Source organism: Centroberyx gerrardi, chromosome 7 (genome assembly GCF_048128805.1).
Source record: "Centroberyx gerrardi isolate f3 chromosome 7, fCenGer3.hap1.cur.20231027, whole genome shotgun sequence".
Taxonomy (NCBI): Eukaryota; Metazoa; Chordata; class Actinopteri; order Beryciformes; family Berycidae; genus Centroberyx; species Centroberyx gerrardi.
The window spans coordinates 5,613,409-5,631,418 of NC_136003.1; the positions used below are offsets into that span (position 1 = coordinate 5,613,409).

The 18,010-nt window shown below is 41.3% G+C and overlaps 1 protein-coding gene across 1 annotated transcript in view; it reads left to right on the forward strand.

The window, feature by feature from the left end:
- Positions 1–3,167: 3,167 nt before the first annotated feature.
- Positions 3,168–18,010, forward strand: part of LOC139919975 (syntaxin-binding protein 4) — a 71,053-nt gene continuing 56,210 nt past the window's right edge. The window contains exon 1 of the mRNA XM_071909866.2: positions 3,168–3,342. Within this exon, the coding sequence (XP_071765967.2) occupies positions 3,278–3,342 (65 nt within the window). The 5' untranslated portion in view covers positions 3,168–3,277. The remainder of the gene's footprint in view (positions 3,343–18,010) is intronic.

An 18,010-nucleotide genomic window follows, 5' to 3' on the forward strand; every position in this document is an offset into this window, starting at 1 on the left:
AGCAGGTCAAATTTGCTGTCCATATCTACAAGTTAAGCATACAGGGAACATACAGGAAATAAATCATTTTGAGAAAATGGCTGTTACATTTTTTATTTTTTTTAAATTATTTTTTATTTTATTATTATCATTTTTTTAGTTAATTTCCTGTACTTGCTGCAACTGGTATAGAAACTTATAAATTATATTTCCAATTGTTTTTGATAGATTTTTTGTATATTTTATGAAACTACAGCAAAATATAATGTCTCAAAATTGACCAATCCAGCCAAAATAGCCATTTTCACCTGTGGTGCCTCTCCTTAATGTTTAGATGCTCTCAGCTTGTCATCTAAATGCATGCCTTTACTGTATGTGAGGTCCTGTATGACCTTGTACCTTGTCAGTTAGTATGTGACTCTATTTCACAAAATCACATATCTTGTGCATTCATTGTACTTGACCAGAATATTGTGATTCAGATGTTTTCTCCCATGCCTGTTAGATACTCCAACCAATCACATATTTCAATGACAACACCTCACCTTAGGGATGGGACGATATGCTTATCTCACGATACGATTTGATATGTGATTATAGGGTTCACTATTCAATACAACCATGATATGATGTAATAAATAAAATTCAACGACAACAAAGTCTGACTGTGCAGAATTCTGTTTTTTCTGAGCCACAAATCTTTCTAGCAATGGCACTGTCTTGCTAGAATGTAAACAACAATTTAAAAATGTTATTTTATTATTATGTTAATTACAAAGTGACAATAATATAATTTGGATGGAGAGCTTGTGGAATTGTGATGGGCAAGCCGTCTCATTTGTGATACTACAGCAGAATAAAATGGAGCTAATATCACCATTCATTTTTCTGCCCCACGATACGTATCATCACATTTTTGTATCGCGATATATTGAGTTTTGATATATTAGCCCATCCCTTGTGGTTAATGGTCAAAAGGTAATGATCGGTATTTGGATAGAATGATCCTACATCTGTGGCAATGGCTGCTATAGGCAGTTGCCAGGGCATAGAGGAAGAGGATGGGGGATGGAGGGGAGGGTGGTGGTGGTGGTGGTGGTGGTGGTGGGGGGTGTGGGTGGTGGTGGGGGGGAACCTTGGACTTGACCGGATTAGCCCAGGCTAGTGTTCCTCTAATAGCAGATCTAAGATCACAACTCGCTGTCCCCAATCCTATCTGTAACCATTAAGTCAGAGAGGAGATATGCCGCTGGGCGAGAGGCTTGTTAATCTTGGAGCTGCGTGGTGGGATTAAGGTGATGGGAGGATTGGAGTCCAGACACCCTGATGAGAGGCATATGGCTTCTCTAATTACATCTAGTCAGGTGATGGAGATGGATGCCACCAGCGAGGGCAACAACACATCGCGAGTTCCTCTGATCATTAAGATGCGTGGGAACAGTTATCAGTACTTTAAAGGTGCTACGTGTAGCATTTTACCATCAATAAATCATTCATTACCACATTCATCTCGAGACATTAGTATAATTTCTGTAAACAAACAAGACGATCGCTGAGAAGACTGGCAGTCTCTACCAGCCTCTACACTGCATTTTACATTGTGTGCCACCAGATCAGATTTGGAGGGAAATCCGCTGGATTGCTTTACGGCACAAAGGGAAATTGCTTTACAGCACAAGACAGGAGGAGGGCGCTGTAAAAAGAGAAAAACGTTTAATGAAGAAACAAAGATCGTTACAAGAAGCAACAGGGTTTATGGGAAATGTAGTCTTAGTTTTGAGAAACACTAGCACTAACAATACCACTGATGTGAGATAGAGGCAACCAATTATCTCCACTCTGGTGTCATTTGTTTACAGTAATTATATCAAGGTGTCACAATTAAGACTGGAGACTAAATTGCCTGTCCAGGGTGTCTCCCTGCCTTCCAACCAATGCATGCTGGGATAGGCTCACCCACCACCCTCAAAAGCAGGTAGAGAAAATGAATGAATTTGGAAGGTTTTGCAGTGTTGTCAATTATACATGTATTCCATAAAATAAATAAACAATAGAAAAAATACTGAAAATAAAACTGCTGCACTCCCATCTCCAGCCATTTCTTTCACTCGTACAACTTGAAGGTTACACACAGTGAACACAATATACTCTTAAAAGACAACCAAAAAGAAAGCCAGCCTTGCTATGACGTGAACACGAAAGATCTGAGCCTGACCTCTGTGATGCTTAATTTGGAGGAGCTCTAATGCAGCGCCAGGGGTGCTGCCTGGCAGGAATGCTGCGTTCAAGTCTTCTGTGAAAGCTGGTTGACATGAACTACCTACTAGAAAATACCATACGAAATACCACCAAAATACCATCTCAGCGTTTAGATGGTAATTACTAGAAAATACTGTTCACCTCAGGTTTCAGATGGTAAAAAGGCTACTACTAGAAAATATTGTTCACTTCAGCTTCCTGAATTCTAACATCACCAGCAAGTAAACTGTAGTCAAGTGAGATGATTTGTTTATTTCAAATAAAACCAATAAAATGAAGTTAAATCACAAGTCTTCTTGTGATCACAACTGTTAAATGCCATGGCAGGACCAGGACACAACAACTTGTTGGATTTTGGTTTGGTTTGCTGTATAAAAATATTAATTCAAATGTTCACTCACTAGGCAAATGTATTCACTCACCGAATTAATACATTTGCTTAGTGAGTGACTCACTAAGTGAGTGTATGCTAAGTGTGAAAAGAGTTGATCAGGAGCAACTGGAGTCTACAGAAAACTTCAATCAATGGCGTATTTACTGATTCAAATGAGTCCGAATATCGGTACTTTTACCCGTGAAATTTGATCCGACGGTTTTCCCTCGGGTCTTGAACGCAGCATTACTCCTGTCTAGGAGTCCAAGAGACGCTGCCTCCCCAGCATACGGACCCGGGTATCTATAAGAATGAAAGTGGGGATTATTGTGTGCTACGGCTGAAGAAAGATTGAATTAAAAAAACAAACAAAAAAACAAGGTTAGGGTCAGTCAGCAGTAAAAATCCACGTGTCGGTCAGATTAGAAACGGGCCGACTGAGCCCCCGTTACCGTTAGCAGTGTCTGTCCCATTGATTTGAAGGGGAATGAGTGCTGACACATTCTCACAGTCAGCGAAGGCACGCGGCTCAGCGCAGCGCGAGGCCAGTTGAAGAGCGGGCAGAGTGATGCGTTTCTAGGACCGGGACTGTTTGGTACTCTGAAACTTCGCAACCGACACTGTGGGGGCTGAAGAACCGGACCGTACCCCATTCGTTTGGATACTATGTCTCTGTTGAAACAGCGGGGGAGAGAGCTTGAGCGTTTCGATGGACTGTCGCTCATATACTGGTACGTGAGAGGTGAACAAGTTCGTGGCGTTCGCTCTTTTACGGAGAGAAGGTCATGCCAAACTCCATTAAAAAAATCCGGTAGTTTAATGTTGCCTTGTTAATTAGCTAACGTACATTCTCGGTAGAACAGGTCTTAAGACCTTTCATTAATCAATAGCTTCCACTGATAAATTCGGCACACATATAATCCATCAAACAGCTGTTATTTTGATAAAATTCCAACCTTTAAAATTGGTTTACCTGTTCTTCCCATAACCTGCGTCCTCTAAAATACACCGTGGAGGGCGGTAGCGAACAGTGAGAACCAATTCTAAAAGTTAATATTTTATTGAAATAAAGTGCTGCTTGGTGGGTCGGGTGTGTGTGCCGAATTTACCAGTGGTCCGTCATGATTCGTAAAATATCTTAACTGTTGCTTTACGAGGTGTGTACATTTGCCGACAAAGTTTACAAATTGCCAGGTTTTTGAACGAAGTTCGGTGTTGTCACCACACAAGAGGATTGTGATGCTGGCGGGTTACCATGGCACGACAGTTCGACTGACATCCATGTTGACAGTTACGTGCTTGGCGCGTCTCTGGAAATGTGAGTAACTTCAGTGGATTTTTGGGCTGGTTGTGTAGAGGAACACCAGCCTGCTAGTCTAGTTGGTGTTAGGATGTGGTCTAGATTTCTTGGCCCACTCTGGGATTTATTTTCTTTAATGGTTGCTATCAAATCACACAGGATTGTCACACTTATCACACTTACATTAAAATATTTTAGGATCAGAGGAAAGGTCAATTCATATTCGTTTTCACCTATTTCCAATAACCTCAGGCTAAAACCCTTGCAAATCAAGCTAATTAATCCTATGCACTAACAACTGTAGCAAATGTGTGCAGGCAGTTTTAAATGAGATCAAATAAGATAAAACCTTTTTCAAGGATAGCCTATATTAGCATTATATTGTGTATATATATTAAATATATCCTATATTATATAGCCTATAGGATATATGTATTGGTATTTAAAAAAAAAAAAAAAAGACAGAAATTAGCAAATGATACAATAAAGAGTGAAGAAAATAGGAAAGGGAAATATGAAAATGAAAGAAAAAAATATAAAAAGAAATATAGATTCAATAAAAAGCAGTAACCACTAATTACCCCCGCCCACTTAAAAAAAATAAAATAAAATAAAAACAAAAGATCAAACTTCAATGATCCCCTTGGGAAAATAGGGCAGTTTGGTGAGGCAGCAGAAGGGAGAGAGGGCGTTCATTTTGCGCTTGTGCCCTGTCCGGGGGTGGGTGGGGAGGAGTCGGTCAGCCAAATGTAGGTGCTGAGTGGACAGTTGGGGCTGGGTCAGCTGGGAGTGCTTAAAGGGAAGCTGAGGGGAGGCGATCAAACACTGTTGGGTGCCCCCCTCTCTGGACGACACCCATCTTTCCCCCAGGAGGAACCACTGACTGTCTCTCCCGCAGCAGCACCACCCTAAGGTGTCCTCCATGTTTCTCTCCTCCCAGAAGTTGCCCGAGCTCTGGGACTACTTTATGATTTACGTGTCAGGAGCCCTAGAGTTTAATCCTGACAGCAAGCCTGTAGACCTGGGACTCTTTCCTCTCAGGATGAACCCCACCATTAAGACCAGGTAGGTGCCATACAGGGACAGATTGGTTTTCTGATAGGTGTGAAAAGTTGCTGCGTAATTTTCAGGCGCCTGTGCTTCTTGCTTTGGTTCAGGAGAGCTGAGACACCGCTACCCCAAAATGAAAATTGATGTCCGGTAACAGGAGAGGGTTCAGTTTCTCTGGGTTGCTGCCAATCCACGGGTCACTGCTTGGGACTGCTAGAGTTGTAGAAACATGACGTAATATAAACACAATGTAAACTTCAGCATGACTTTTACGTGACTTTGAGGTAGCTCAAGGAAAAAAAAGTTCAATGTCTGGTTGGGACTTGGCAATTTTTGTAACATTATACACTCGTAAAAAATGGTTCTGTATAGTACCAGAAAGCAGTTATTTCGGTTTGTGCCCCAGTAAATAAAAAGGTGGGTAAACTCTGACCTCCAGTCAGTAATCGTCGTATGGGAATCCTATCTTCAAGATACAATGACATATTCTAATCCCAGAAATGTCAACCGGAAAAAGCGGTGCATTCTATACCGCAAATAGAAAGGTAATCAAACTGACTTTAGGTGAGCTTACCCTCCACTGTCTCCCTGGTTGGGACAAAACTATGAGTTTGACAGGACTGTGTCACTGTGCGGCTGCATGATGACGATGGTGAAAATGTGCTGGACACACATGAAGCCCTGAGACGTGACTTAGCAGTAACTGATGCCACTATAAAGCCATAGACACCAGCCTACCATTTCTCTCTCAATACATTTACATGCCAAAACAAGATCCTGAATGCTCAAATATGTTATAATCTTCTGCTTGTAAACACGTAAAATCAAATTCAACTTGAACCCAGATATGCGCTATTTCCAGTGCAAACACAAAATTTAATTTTGGGCTTCAAGGGAGGTGTTTATGTCCTTCTACAGAATTAAGAATGCAAATTTCCCAAGTAATCTGGCTGATTTCACTGCTGATTTAGATTTTTGTCAGTAAAAATTTAATGGCTGTCCTGCAGTTTCAGATCAGTTAAGATATTCAAGAAATGCGAAAGGCCTTTTTCAGTTTTGTGCACCCAAGAAAAAAAGGGTTCTTCAAGGGTTCTTTGGTCGAGGTAGTGGTTCTATATGGAACCATAATGACTCAATGACGCATAGCGTCACTATAGAGCAGTGATTGTCAACCTTTTTCATATCAAGGACCCATAATTTAGTATACATTAGGGCCACGGATTGTCTCTCGGACCCAAATCTGAGAATATTTTTATTGTTAGATATGATTTTGTCCTTTACAATTCCATGACTATCTGTATTGTAGGTAGAGAGATAACAGTGAAACTATGACCAAAATAGTAATTATTCTACATACATAAATAGCATGAAGCATGTAAATTCTATTTTAATTGTCCTTAATTGCTCCTTAGGTTTCACTCATTCTACATCCTGAAACACTTGTACAGTTTCCGCCTCAATGATATCTGAACTATGAGCCGTGTTGCTGCTGCCAACAGAAATCAGACAGACAGACAGATGGTGAATTGCTGAGGGCAAACACTGTTCACTTCCTTTTCTTTTTCTATCTCTGTCTCTTCCGCCTCGATTTCATATTTTGGTCATTTGCTTTGGGCACTTGATTCTAGGGTTAGACTGATATATGGGGGCCGATATTGGCCTTCTATTAAAATTCAGACATTCTTTTAGTGTCGTCCACCTCTGATACGATGGAGGTTCCTCCCTGATCACAGCTATCCATAGCCATAGCATAGTAAGAGCAAGAGCATGCAAAACACAGCATGTCTTGGCTGCATTGCATTCTGGTCTATTGAGGCTCCTGTCAGTGGAGAAATTGGTCTCTCTCCTCTTCTATGATGGATTTCTCCCTGTATGATTGTTGAACATCTCTTGGTGCAAAATGGCGGCTCTAGAAAGAAGCCTTCGCTCTTTGATTCTGAGGGACTGACACCAAAACCTGATGTTTACCACTGATGAAAAAATTTCTCTATCAAACTGTATTTTAGCTGCTGGAAATATTTCAGCATCACGTCGCATCATCTACATTTGGCCATTTATCCCTGGGATCAAGAAAAATACAGCACCAAACAACAAAATGGACCCAAGAATGCAATGTACATCACCAATAGCTGTTTTAACAGTGTTTTGGGGTGGATTTTTCCTTTAAGGAGCTGCTAACCCACCTAAAAGAATTACATTAGTCTGGCTTTCAATGACGAATTTTTCGTATTCCATGATAGTCTAAATGCTGTTTCAGAGGCTTCAGAGACATTTTTTTGGCGTGGAAATACTCAAAGATACTGAATATCAACTATTGGTAGCTTCTATATAAAATATCGGTCAAACCCTCCATGCTCCACTGTGTTTGTCCGACTTGGTGTCCTTGAACTTGAAGATTTTCTATTGTGAAACTCACCAAAAGCTGCGACAGGGGGGACGGCAGGTGTGACTGGATGCGGTGTGACAGGTTATTTACTTGACTCCTGTTCTGTGGATTCAGGCCTGTCTGGTGGTGGCAAACATCACTTTAGCTCTGCTGCTCCAGAGGAAAACAACATGCTCTCATTACGTCACCTGGCCTTAGCGTCCTTCATCTGTTTCACTGGGATGCATGGTTACAATTTACATATGTCTTTTATTCTTGTCCTGTTGATACGGGCTCATTACTGCACACTGACTTGGGTTCTGGTGACTTGGGACATGACTTTGACTTGCACTTTGGTGACTTTTTTTCTGAATTTGTATGGAATGAATGAATGTATTGAAGCTGAAACTGATAGAAATCAAACTCATGATGCTCTTACCAAGTTTTTATCCTATTAAAACCATATTGCATTGAAAAGTCCTTGATATTTAGTTTTCTTTAAGATATTAAATTAATACTGGACTCTTGATTTTTTCTGACTTGACTTGCTGTTCTACATTTAGACTTGGGACTTGACTTGAGGCTTGTGCCTCAAGACTTAAGACTGACTTTGTCACACCTTTGACTCTTTATTTCTGAACATTTTTATTACTATTTTTGTATTATCCTAGTAGTATCATTTTCACTTCAAGATTCACTAGCACAGTAAAAAAATATTGAACAGTATTATAAAAAATCTAAAAGGTAAAGTGGCTCTTTTGTTTCTCAGTTTCTCAGTGAGTCTTTTGTTTGTATCCGGAATGTCATTTTCAATCTTTTTCTTCATGCATGGCCAATGCATATTGATGTGATCCTTGGTCATGGTGTGCCTCAGGAAGCTGTTATTTCAGTTGTCTTGAAGTTAAAGGAAAAATGCACCCTAAAACAGTTTAACACTGGTAGGCTTTTGATGATGTACCTTACATTTCTGGGTCCATTTTTTGTTTGAGGTGTATTTTTCTCATTGGAGAAAAATACACCACTGGCCAAATGTAGACAATGTGACGTCATGTTGAGGTATTTCCAGTGCAGCTGGAGTTTGATAGCAGAAAATGTTTCATCTATCTAAAACATCAACAGTAAACGGTTTTGGTGTCAGTCCTTCCCATCAAAGAGCACACACTTCTTTCTTCTTTCTGGTCTATTGAAGTGAACCAGTCTGCACATAGTCCAATACAACAGTAAAGGTTTATCGTCAAATACTGTACCTTGGTTACATAAATGTCAAGTGTCAGGATATACGCAGCATAGTAACAGCCTCATAAATTAGCACTCAAAGTAGCTTGTCATACAGCATCTGGACCGTTGCATTTTTCCCCCAGGCATTTATTTATGTATCTAGTATCTATCGGTTATTTATAGCATCAATATTTATTTGACCTCTGCTGGGAGGGGAATTTACAGCTGTGATTGGAATGGATTAGCTGGGAGGGCATTTTGGTTCCTGTCCCTGATTTGGACTGCTTGTTGAGAGGACATGACATTGAGGTGAAGAGGTTACGTGAAGAGATCTGATTCAGGGATCTGATGAAGTCCAGGCCACTGTTTTTGGAGGAATGTGGGGATTTGAGGTCATGAATTTTTGTGTGTTTGGTAGATTGTCCCCTTGGCCAGCTTACCCATTAAGTGATGAGAACGTACACACCAAAATCATCCATGTGTCCCTGGTGGATTGTTGGCTCTGGAGCTCCATGCTAACACTTAAGCATGAGGAATGAGGTGTAGTACAAATGAACATATTTGCTAGTTAATTGTGTTGAATTTAAATAAAGATTTCACTAAAAACTCCTGCTGATGCAGTTCAAGACAAGACGACAATCGTTTAGCTTAAGCATGAGTGATCAAATGCTTAACGGCAATTAATGGATCATCAATTCATCATTTACAACCCGAGCCAGAATTAGTTATTCTTAACCAAACAAGTTTGTTCATTATTTGTAGTTGCTACTTGGAAAAAGTTGAAACACTCTGGGGGCTGACTGTGCAGCATCTGAACGCTCCGTTTTGAGGGTGAAAGCTTAATTTTGCTCTCCCTACATTGCCAAGTGTGCACTTGTTCCACCGCGTTAATTGTGTCCGACAAGCTATATCAAACACGCCTCACGTATTTCAAATTATTACAAACACATTCACGCCCAAGTCTGGATCAAATCCACATTGGATTCTTTTTCATTTTGCTGGAAATGTTTTACGATGATTACTGAACATCGGCCTGGCCCCATTCCTCTATCTGTCTAAACCCCATGCATCATCAGCTCCTGCTCCATCCTCAGTTCTCTTTGCATACTCTAACAGACATTGTGAGAATCAGCTCCATTTTTCCTTGTCAGGCAAAATCAATTGGAGGTAATGGGATTCCAATTCACCCCTCATCGACCACTCTTGTCCCTATCCCCGTTGGTGGCTATCGATTTGCCGGGAATGACTTCATTGGTTTTGATTTTCCCTCCACCAGCGATCTAGATCCAGAAGCGAAACGCTGACTAGGTTTGCCCCCAGGGAAGTCCGCTTGTTGCTGATTTTTTCTCTCTCTCCCTTTCAACCTATTGACACTTCCTCACTTAGCTGACTGGACCTTTGTGTCCATTTAGGAGCGTCAACGGTGTTTGACTGGCTGTCCCGCACTGTTTCTTCATTGGAAGTGAGAAGATGTAAATAGACTGTTGATGTGTGCCCATGGCAGTTGTAATTAGCTGAGAAGAGCCCAGCGCCTTTCATTCAACTGAAGGCTAATTAAGTAATTAACAAGGCCTTCACTCATGCGTTTCACCCTCTGCATTTTTTCCTCTAAGATGTTGTAGTTTGGAATTTGTGCAGGAGGCAGATTGTACTTCCACCCCATCTGTGTTAAAGAGCCTTATTAAAAGCAAAATCCACCCGCAAAAAAAACCAAAACAATAGTTGGTGGTGTTATGTACCTTGCATTTTTGGGCCCATTTTGTTGTTAGGTGGGTTAGCAGCTCCTTAAAGGAATCCACCCACGTTAACACTGTTAAAAAACAATGATTGGTGATGTACCTTACATTTCTGGGTTCATTTTGTTGTTTGCAGTGTGTTTTTGTTATTTCTGTGGATAACTGGCCAAACGTAGATGATTGTGATGTCACGTAAAGATATTTCTAGGGTAGTCTGATAGCAGAACATTTTCAGCGATCTAAAACATCAGCGTTAAACGTCAGATTTTGGTGTCAGTCCCTCAGAATCAAAGAGCGAGGGCTTCTTTCTAGAGCCGGCATTTTGCACCAAGAGACGTTCAACAATCATACAGGGAGAAATCCATCATAGAAGAGGAAGAGAGACCAATTTCTATACCAACAGTAGCCTCAATAGACCAGAATGCAATGCAGCCACAAGACAGGCTGTATTTTGAGTAGGATAAGTAAGCTATGTAAATGCCCATATAGTTTTGATTGAACGCAACAAGTTGGAAACGCTCACTCTCTTGTTGTTACTATCGCTATCACTATCACTATCATTATTGTTCTCTCCCAGAAGACGAGGCAGGTTGAGGGAAAGTGGATACAACAAGAAAGTAAATTACAACATGTCATCACAAATTAACTCCTGGAATGCATTACACATTACAAATTGATATATAACAGTGGAGGAGGATTTGGGGGTGGACTTTGTCCTTTAAGATTAAATCTGGTTATTTTGCAGTTTACGGCCATCTTGTGAGAATTTGTCTGAACAACTGTGTTGAGTCTTTGGATTTCAAGCAATGTTTCTCTGATCATCACATTGCTCCCACTGCCCTGCTAGATCCCCCTTTACCCTCTCTCTGATCCTCTTATGTGACAGGTTAAAAACAAAATGTCCAGGTACTCACAGGATATTAAATAGAGCAGAAACAATCTCTAATGCATGTTGTCTCTTTTCAACTCGTATCTATCGAGCCCGGGGCGTTTTTCGATTTTCGTTATTAAACTTTTCAGTCTTTCAAACTTCATCTGGGAGGAAAATTACTCACCTTGAGTTTTGAAAACTTAAATAAGTGACATGTCTTGAACCCTCACCTCCAGGGCTGGAAACAAACTTTTTGTCCACCAACAGTTGTAGGTGAAACCCAAAATTAATTTATAGTGAATTAAATTACAGTGATATTAAACTATTCCTCATTTTGCTGGGGACCCCCTGGAACCTCGTCAAAGACCCCTGGGGGTCCTCGGACCGCAGCTTGACAACCACGGAATTAGAATGTGTCTTGATGCTTGTTGTACTCGCACCTTCTCTTCCTCGGCTATAGAGGGCAGCCTTGTAATTGGAAACAGTTCAGAGCGATTGCCCATATGCCCACACAAAAGGGTTAGAACTTTTATCAACAAGAGTGGTGTGTATGTGTGTGTGTGCGTGTGTGTGTGAGAGAGAGAGTGGGCCCAGGCCTCTGTTTGATTTCTCAATGTGGATTGGATAATCCCATAATCTGATAACAACCCACTGTGCAGATTTAGTGATTAAAGTTCTGATGCAAATGGTCGTTGCCATGGCTGCCAAATAGAAGAAGAGAATAAATCTGGGCGAGGAGAATGTGTGTGTGTGTGGTGGTGGTGGTGTGTGTGTGTGTGTGTGTGTGTTTAGACTGTGCTTGTGAGAGAGCGTGAGAGAGAAAGATTATATTAGTGCACAGAGTAATACAGTGGTATGTGTGTGCAATTACACACACAATGATGGTAGTAGTCCACACGTGGGCATTGAGTGGATTCTTTGAAGAGAGAGAGAGAGAGACAGACAGACAGACAGAGTGTGTGTGTGTGTGTGTGCATTTTTGTTCTTCTGTAGCAAACACTCTGTACTGTATGTTTCCTCTTTCCCATAGTTTCTCATTCAGTGCCAATTAGCCCTAACGTTTGTGTTGCTCCTAATTAGGATTAAAGGAATACATCAAGCTTTTGGTAGATTGTCCTGTTGGTCAATTTAGCCTTTAAATGATGAGAACATGGACCCCAAAGTCATCCAAGTGTCCCCAGTAGATCATTGGCTCCAGTGCTCCAATTAACTGCAATTAAATCCATGCAATTAAATGCAATTAAAAACAGAAAAAAACATCTTAAAAGTGAGAAAATGAGCAGTAAAACTAAATGGTAAGTAATCCTAAAAGCCAAGTTATACTTCTGTGTCGAAGTGCCGCCATAGCTATGCTGTAGGTGTCTACGGCGGTGTGAGCATTTATAGTTCTGCATTGGTGATTCTGCGCGTAGACCACCGAAACACTAGATGGCAGTGTGGTGCTTTGTTGACACGGAGGTAATAACAGCAGAAGTAGTAGTGTTTACATTCTCTGAAGCTCATGTTCTGGGATATTTCTCACCACGAATTCAGTGACATCTGGTTATCTTTATAATTCTGAGATGAGGTGTCGTACAAATGAACATATTTGCGAACCTCCTCAGCTCGTCTCTCTTCGATCTGCTCCATGTTGTCTTCACTATCGGCGGACGTTAACCGGATACACGTAGGAGGAAATACGAAGCGGGCTAATCACAGTTCTTGTGGTCGTGCGTCGCCCTACGCGTAGTTACATTTTTGGACAGGTGCACCGCAAAGACCTACAGCATATCTACGCCGACACTTTGACACAACATTTACATGAAATATGCTAGAAAAATACGGTACTGTTTTAAACTAGCAGGGACTGCTTTCCCTGTTTCCATAGGAAGTCAAGGTGGTGTTAGCATGGAGCCTACTATCACTCAACGTAGTGTATGCTAAAGTGTTAGCATGGAGCCTACTATCACTCAACGTAGTGTATGCTAAAGTGTTAGCATGGAGCCTATTGTCACTCAACATGTGTCGCTTGGTCTCAGTGGTGAAGTCGGTGAATATGCGGCAACACCCTGCAGCACTCTGCTGCTTTTGTTAGGATTTTGTGCTCTTTGCAAGATGCTTTGAAGAACTGTTAAGCCTCTCTAGGTATTAGATGAAAAAAAAAAGTGGGGTTTCATATGTTACGTAATCCAGTGCTGATCAAAGTAAACACAAGTCACCTAAATCAAGGCGCTCATTGAAAGAATTTGGATGGCTGAGCAAAACAAAAAATATTTCACCATCTATAGGAAGTAAAGGAAGATACTGTGGAGCGTAAGGCTTTAGGACTCGGATAGGCAGGAGAGTCACATCCCACTTGAGGGCCGTTGGTAATGATGGATGGAGGAAAAAATTGATAAATTGCCCCATGTGCAACTGGGATCCCTCCTTCATTCCCAGTAACACCACTTGATGCTGTGATTTAGTCACGTGTGCACACAGATACATACAAATACGACCCTCCCACCATTAATCATTACACTGAACAGGGTGAATATGTTGTTTTCCAAATGGATGGAGGGAAGGAGTTCGGGTTAAACCGATATATGGGGCTGATGTTGGCTTTTTATTCAATCAAATCGTCAAATTTAAAGACATATGTTAAAGACAGCTTCAATACAAAAATATCAGTCAAGATCAAAGTAATCCAGCGCACACCAGGATTGTTCAAATCGACTTTTTAAATCAGTATCAGTATCGACCCATATCAGTCAAACCCTAGAGGGATTGAGTGATTTCCTCCAGCAGTAGTGTTGTTGTCCAGTGTTATTTAAGATGTTTGAGGGTTTAGGAGTGTGTTTTTATGATCATAAAGGGAGTTGATTGTCTTCCATCTTTTATTCTCTTCTTGTGCCATAATTTCATAGAGGGATTGGTGTGTGCAAGTGTTACATCACTAAAATGATGAAATTTGCCAGTAAAATCTGTCACTCCACTGTACACACGCGCGCACAGTTGATCATGTTAAATTACACTGAGCCTTCAAGGACTGCCAGCGTTAATCCCCATGGGTGGTGTACAGTACATGATGTGTCAGGCAGCACAGCGTAAAGAAGGGAAAAAAGGAGCAAATGGACAGAAAATTAGAGATCCCTGGAACACTGCAGGGATGTTTGAATGTGAAAATGGAAAGACAACATGCCTGTATTGCCTATATACCTATATTAATAACATTTAAAAATATACACACTTAGACATGTGTTGACTTCAAATGAGAAAAGGGGCTTAAAAATCTGCCTGATCATGTTTAGTTGCACAGGCTTTTCCGAGCTGTTAATTTGTTTCCCTCTCCCTAAATAAGGTGTTTTTTACACAATTAGTGCTTATTTATTATTTGGGTCTACAGTAAATCTTGATGCTGACATTTAGTACAGGACATTCTTTCTGATGTCTGTGGCCCGACAGGCCAGCGTTACCAAACAAGATAACGGTGGTGACTACAAGTTGGCTACCATACCACTGGAGTGTTAGCCAAGCTCACATCTGTGGTCCAAAAGCCCGTCTCTGGAGCCAGTACAAGACCACTGGGTTAGGTAAGAGGTTGGGCACGCTCCAGCGTCTTCTGAGCTGGTCGACTGGATAACCATCAGAAAGTTTGGCTCAACTTTGGAGGGATCGTGGGAGGTCAGTGATACAATGTTGGAGTACAGTCGCAGGTGGAAAGAGTACTGAAATATCCTCCAGTAGAAGTACTGTTACTGTACTCTAAGTCAACTACTGGTGTAAAAATCAACTCAAGTAAAAGTTAAAAGTAGCTAATTTAAAATGTGCTCAGAGTAAAAATCAGATACTGTTACGTATGATCTTTCCCATGCAATTCAAATAAGATGAGAGTTTGAACTAGGTTCTTTTAGTTAAAAAAAATGTATATAAAGTGCATTAACAAAATAAAGCAAAACATTTCATTCAACAAGATTACGACTGGCTAGTTTGTAAAGGATGCAAATTAAAATGGAACACAGTATAATACTCAAGTCACAAATACTTAAGTGATGTTGAAAGAAAGCGATTCAATTTGCAGACTGACTAGTTTTTTATATATTGTCAGAATCTGCTTTGTTCGCGTTTGTTTATGTGCTAGAAGTGTGATTTCCAGACCTGTTTCGCCATACAATGGCAGTGCCACTCAGTCCAGTCACAGCGATTCTCAGTCCAGTTACAGTGTTTCTCGGTCCAGTCACAGTGTTTCTTGGTCCAGTCACAGCGATTCTCAGTCCAGTTACAGTGTTTCTCGGTCCAGTCACAGTGTTTCTTGGTCCAGTCACAGTGTTTCTCAGACCAGTTACAGTGTTGCTCAGTCCAGTCACAGTGTTTCTCAGTCCAGTCACAGTGTTTCTCAGACCAGTTACAGTGTTTCTCGGTCCAGTCACAGTGTTTCTTAGTCCAGTCACAGTGTTTCTCAGACCAGTTACAGTGTTGCTCGGTCCAGTCACAGTGTTTCTCAGTCCAGTCACAGTGTTGCTCGGTCCAGTCACAGTGTTTCTCAGTCCAGTCACAGTGTTTCTCAGACCAGTTACAGTGTTTCTCAGTCCAGTCACAGTGTTTCTCAGACCAGTTACAGTGTTTCTCGGTCCAGTCACAGTGTTTCTTAGTCCAGTCACAGTGTTTCTCAGACCAGTTACAGTGTTTCTCGGTCCAGTCACAGTGTTTCTCAGTCCAGTCACAGTGTTTCTCAGACCAGTTACAGTGTTTCTCGGTCCAGTCACAGTGTTTCTTAGTCCAGTCACAGTGTTTCTCAGACCAGTTACAGTGTTGCTCGGTCCAGTCACAGTGTTTCTCAGACCAGTTACAGTGTTGCTCGGTCCAGTCACAGTGTTTCTCAGACCAGTTACAGTGTTGCTCGGTCCAGTCACGGTGTTTCTCAGTCCAGTCACAGTGTTTCTCAGACCAGTTACAGTGTTGCTCGGTCCAGTCACGGTGTTTCTCGGTCCAGTCACGGTGTTTCTCGGTCCAGTCACGGTGTTTCTCGGTCCAGTCACGGTGTTTCTCGGTCCAGTCACGGTGTTTCTCGGTCCAGTCACGGTGTTTCTCGGTCCAGTCACAGTGTTGCTCGGTCCAGTTACAGTGCCGCTCAGTCCAGTTATAGTGCCGCTCGGTCCAGTTACACTGTTGCTCAGTCCAGTCACAATGTTTCTCGGTCCAGTTACAGTGTTCCTCAGTCCAGTTACAGTGACACTGACCAGGTAACACCCTCTAGGGCAATAGAAATTAATAGAAATTACACTAAGAAAGACAGAGAGAGCTCATATCAACACAGAGGCCTATGAGAATATCTTATGCTCTCTAAGCACAGTAGAAAGTTTTCCCTGTCCACCTCTCTCTCTCTCTCTCTCTCTCTCTCTCTGTCCCTTTCCTCCCTAATTCTTGCCATGTCTTTCGTGTGAACTAGTAATACATTGATGGACTGCCAGTCCCTTTGAGTTAATTACATTTGTACTGTGTTTTATCCAGATGGAGCCCATCTAAACCACTGCGTGTTGTTTATAATCTGCCGATTATGCAACTGTATTGTGAACAGGTCAGTATTGGTGGAGAGAGTTGAGGGCGGGACAACAGTCATACTGAGGACTGGACAGGAGACAGATTTCACCAGTGTTGGGGGGGGGGGTTAGCAATTTATCCTTATAATATTGAAGCGTCGTGACCACCTTTCTCCCCCCAAATCTACGCCTGTTGTTTAGAGTAATTGACTAGCCTTCTTTAAAAGGCCTATATTTAGCATATGGTGCCATATGGATTTGTGCATGATCCTTTTCTCATAAGCTTATCATCTCTTCATCAACTGGCACTCTTCATATCTGCTTGGCAGCCGCAGTACAGCATGACTAGAAATGTTCAGAACCAATGTTAACATCCTAGCGCCAGGCAACCAGGCTTTCACACAAAAACAGAGATATGTTCCAAAGGGTCAAAGTGCCTCTGGGTTTTGCCAGGTAGGTTTTTAACTTATTTAAACACAGAGATAGGCCGAATTTACATAGAGATATTTCCTAGACCTGGATGCCAAGGATAAGCTGCTACGTTGAGCTGATAATGTTGTATTCTAGGAGATAATAATGTCTGATTGATCTGGTTGTATCTAATTAACATTCTGCCGAAACAAGCACATACGATACACGTGTATAAACAAAACAGATTTTTCTATTTTCAGAACAAAAAATGACAAGTATTCAGCGTTTTATTGTCCGAAACAGCATTTAGACCATCATGGGCTGCTGACCGATATCAACCCCATATATTAGTCTATTTCTATTTCTAGTTGTATGGAATGCTTTGGGAACCCTGCTGGTTTGGTGGGGCCCCGATAAATCTGGACAGGGATTTATTATTATCATTAGTAAGGGTTTGACCCGGGGTTAGTACGTTTTTGCATGGGGCTAACAATAGGCAAAATCCCTTGTTGCCTGCACGCAACCACACACGCGCGCACACACACACACACACACACACACACACACACCTAAAAACACAGATGCTCAGTGGCTTGGATGACAAATGACAACGCTATCTAATGGATGACAACATAAGATTAAATTGCTGTTTCCAAATGGAGAGTGGGGCACTTAATGCTGTGATGTGTTTAAAGTCATATAAACCCCACCTGTCATTTCTGTCCTAATTCTCTTTGGCTGAACAAGCATCCATTGTTGTTGTTGTTGTTTTTTTTTCTTTTTGCAGGGTGGGATGGGAAACATTTTATTTAACCCATTTTCTAAGACTGTTTTTGGATTTATTGGAAACTTGTGATACCATTTGTGAGCTTGGAATTATAAGGTTCTGACTTCTTTTAAATGATAATTGAGTTATCCACAAATTCATGATCTTTGAACATTATGCTGGT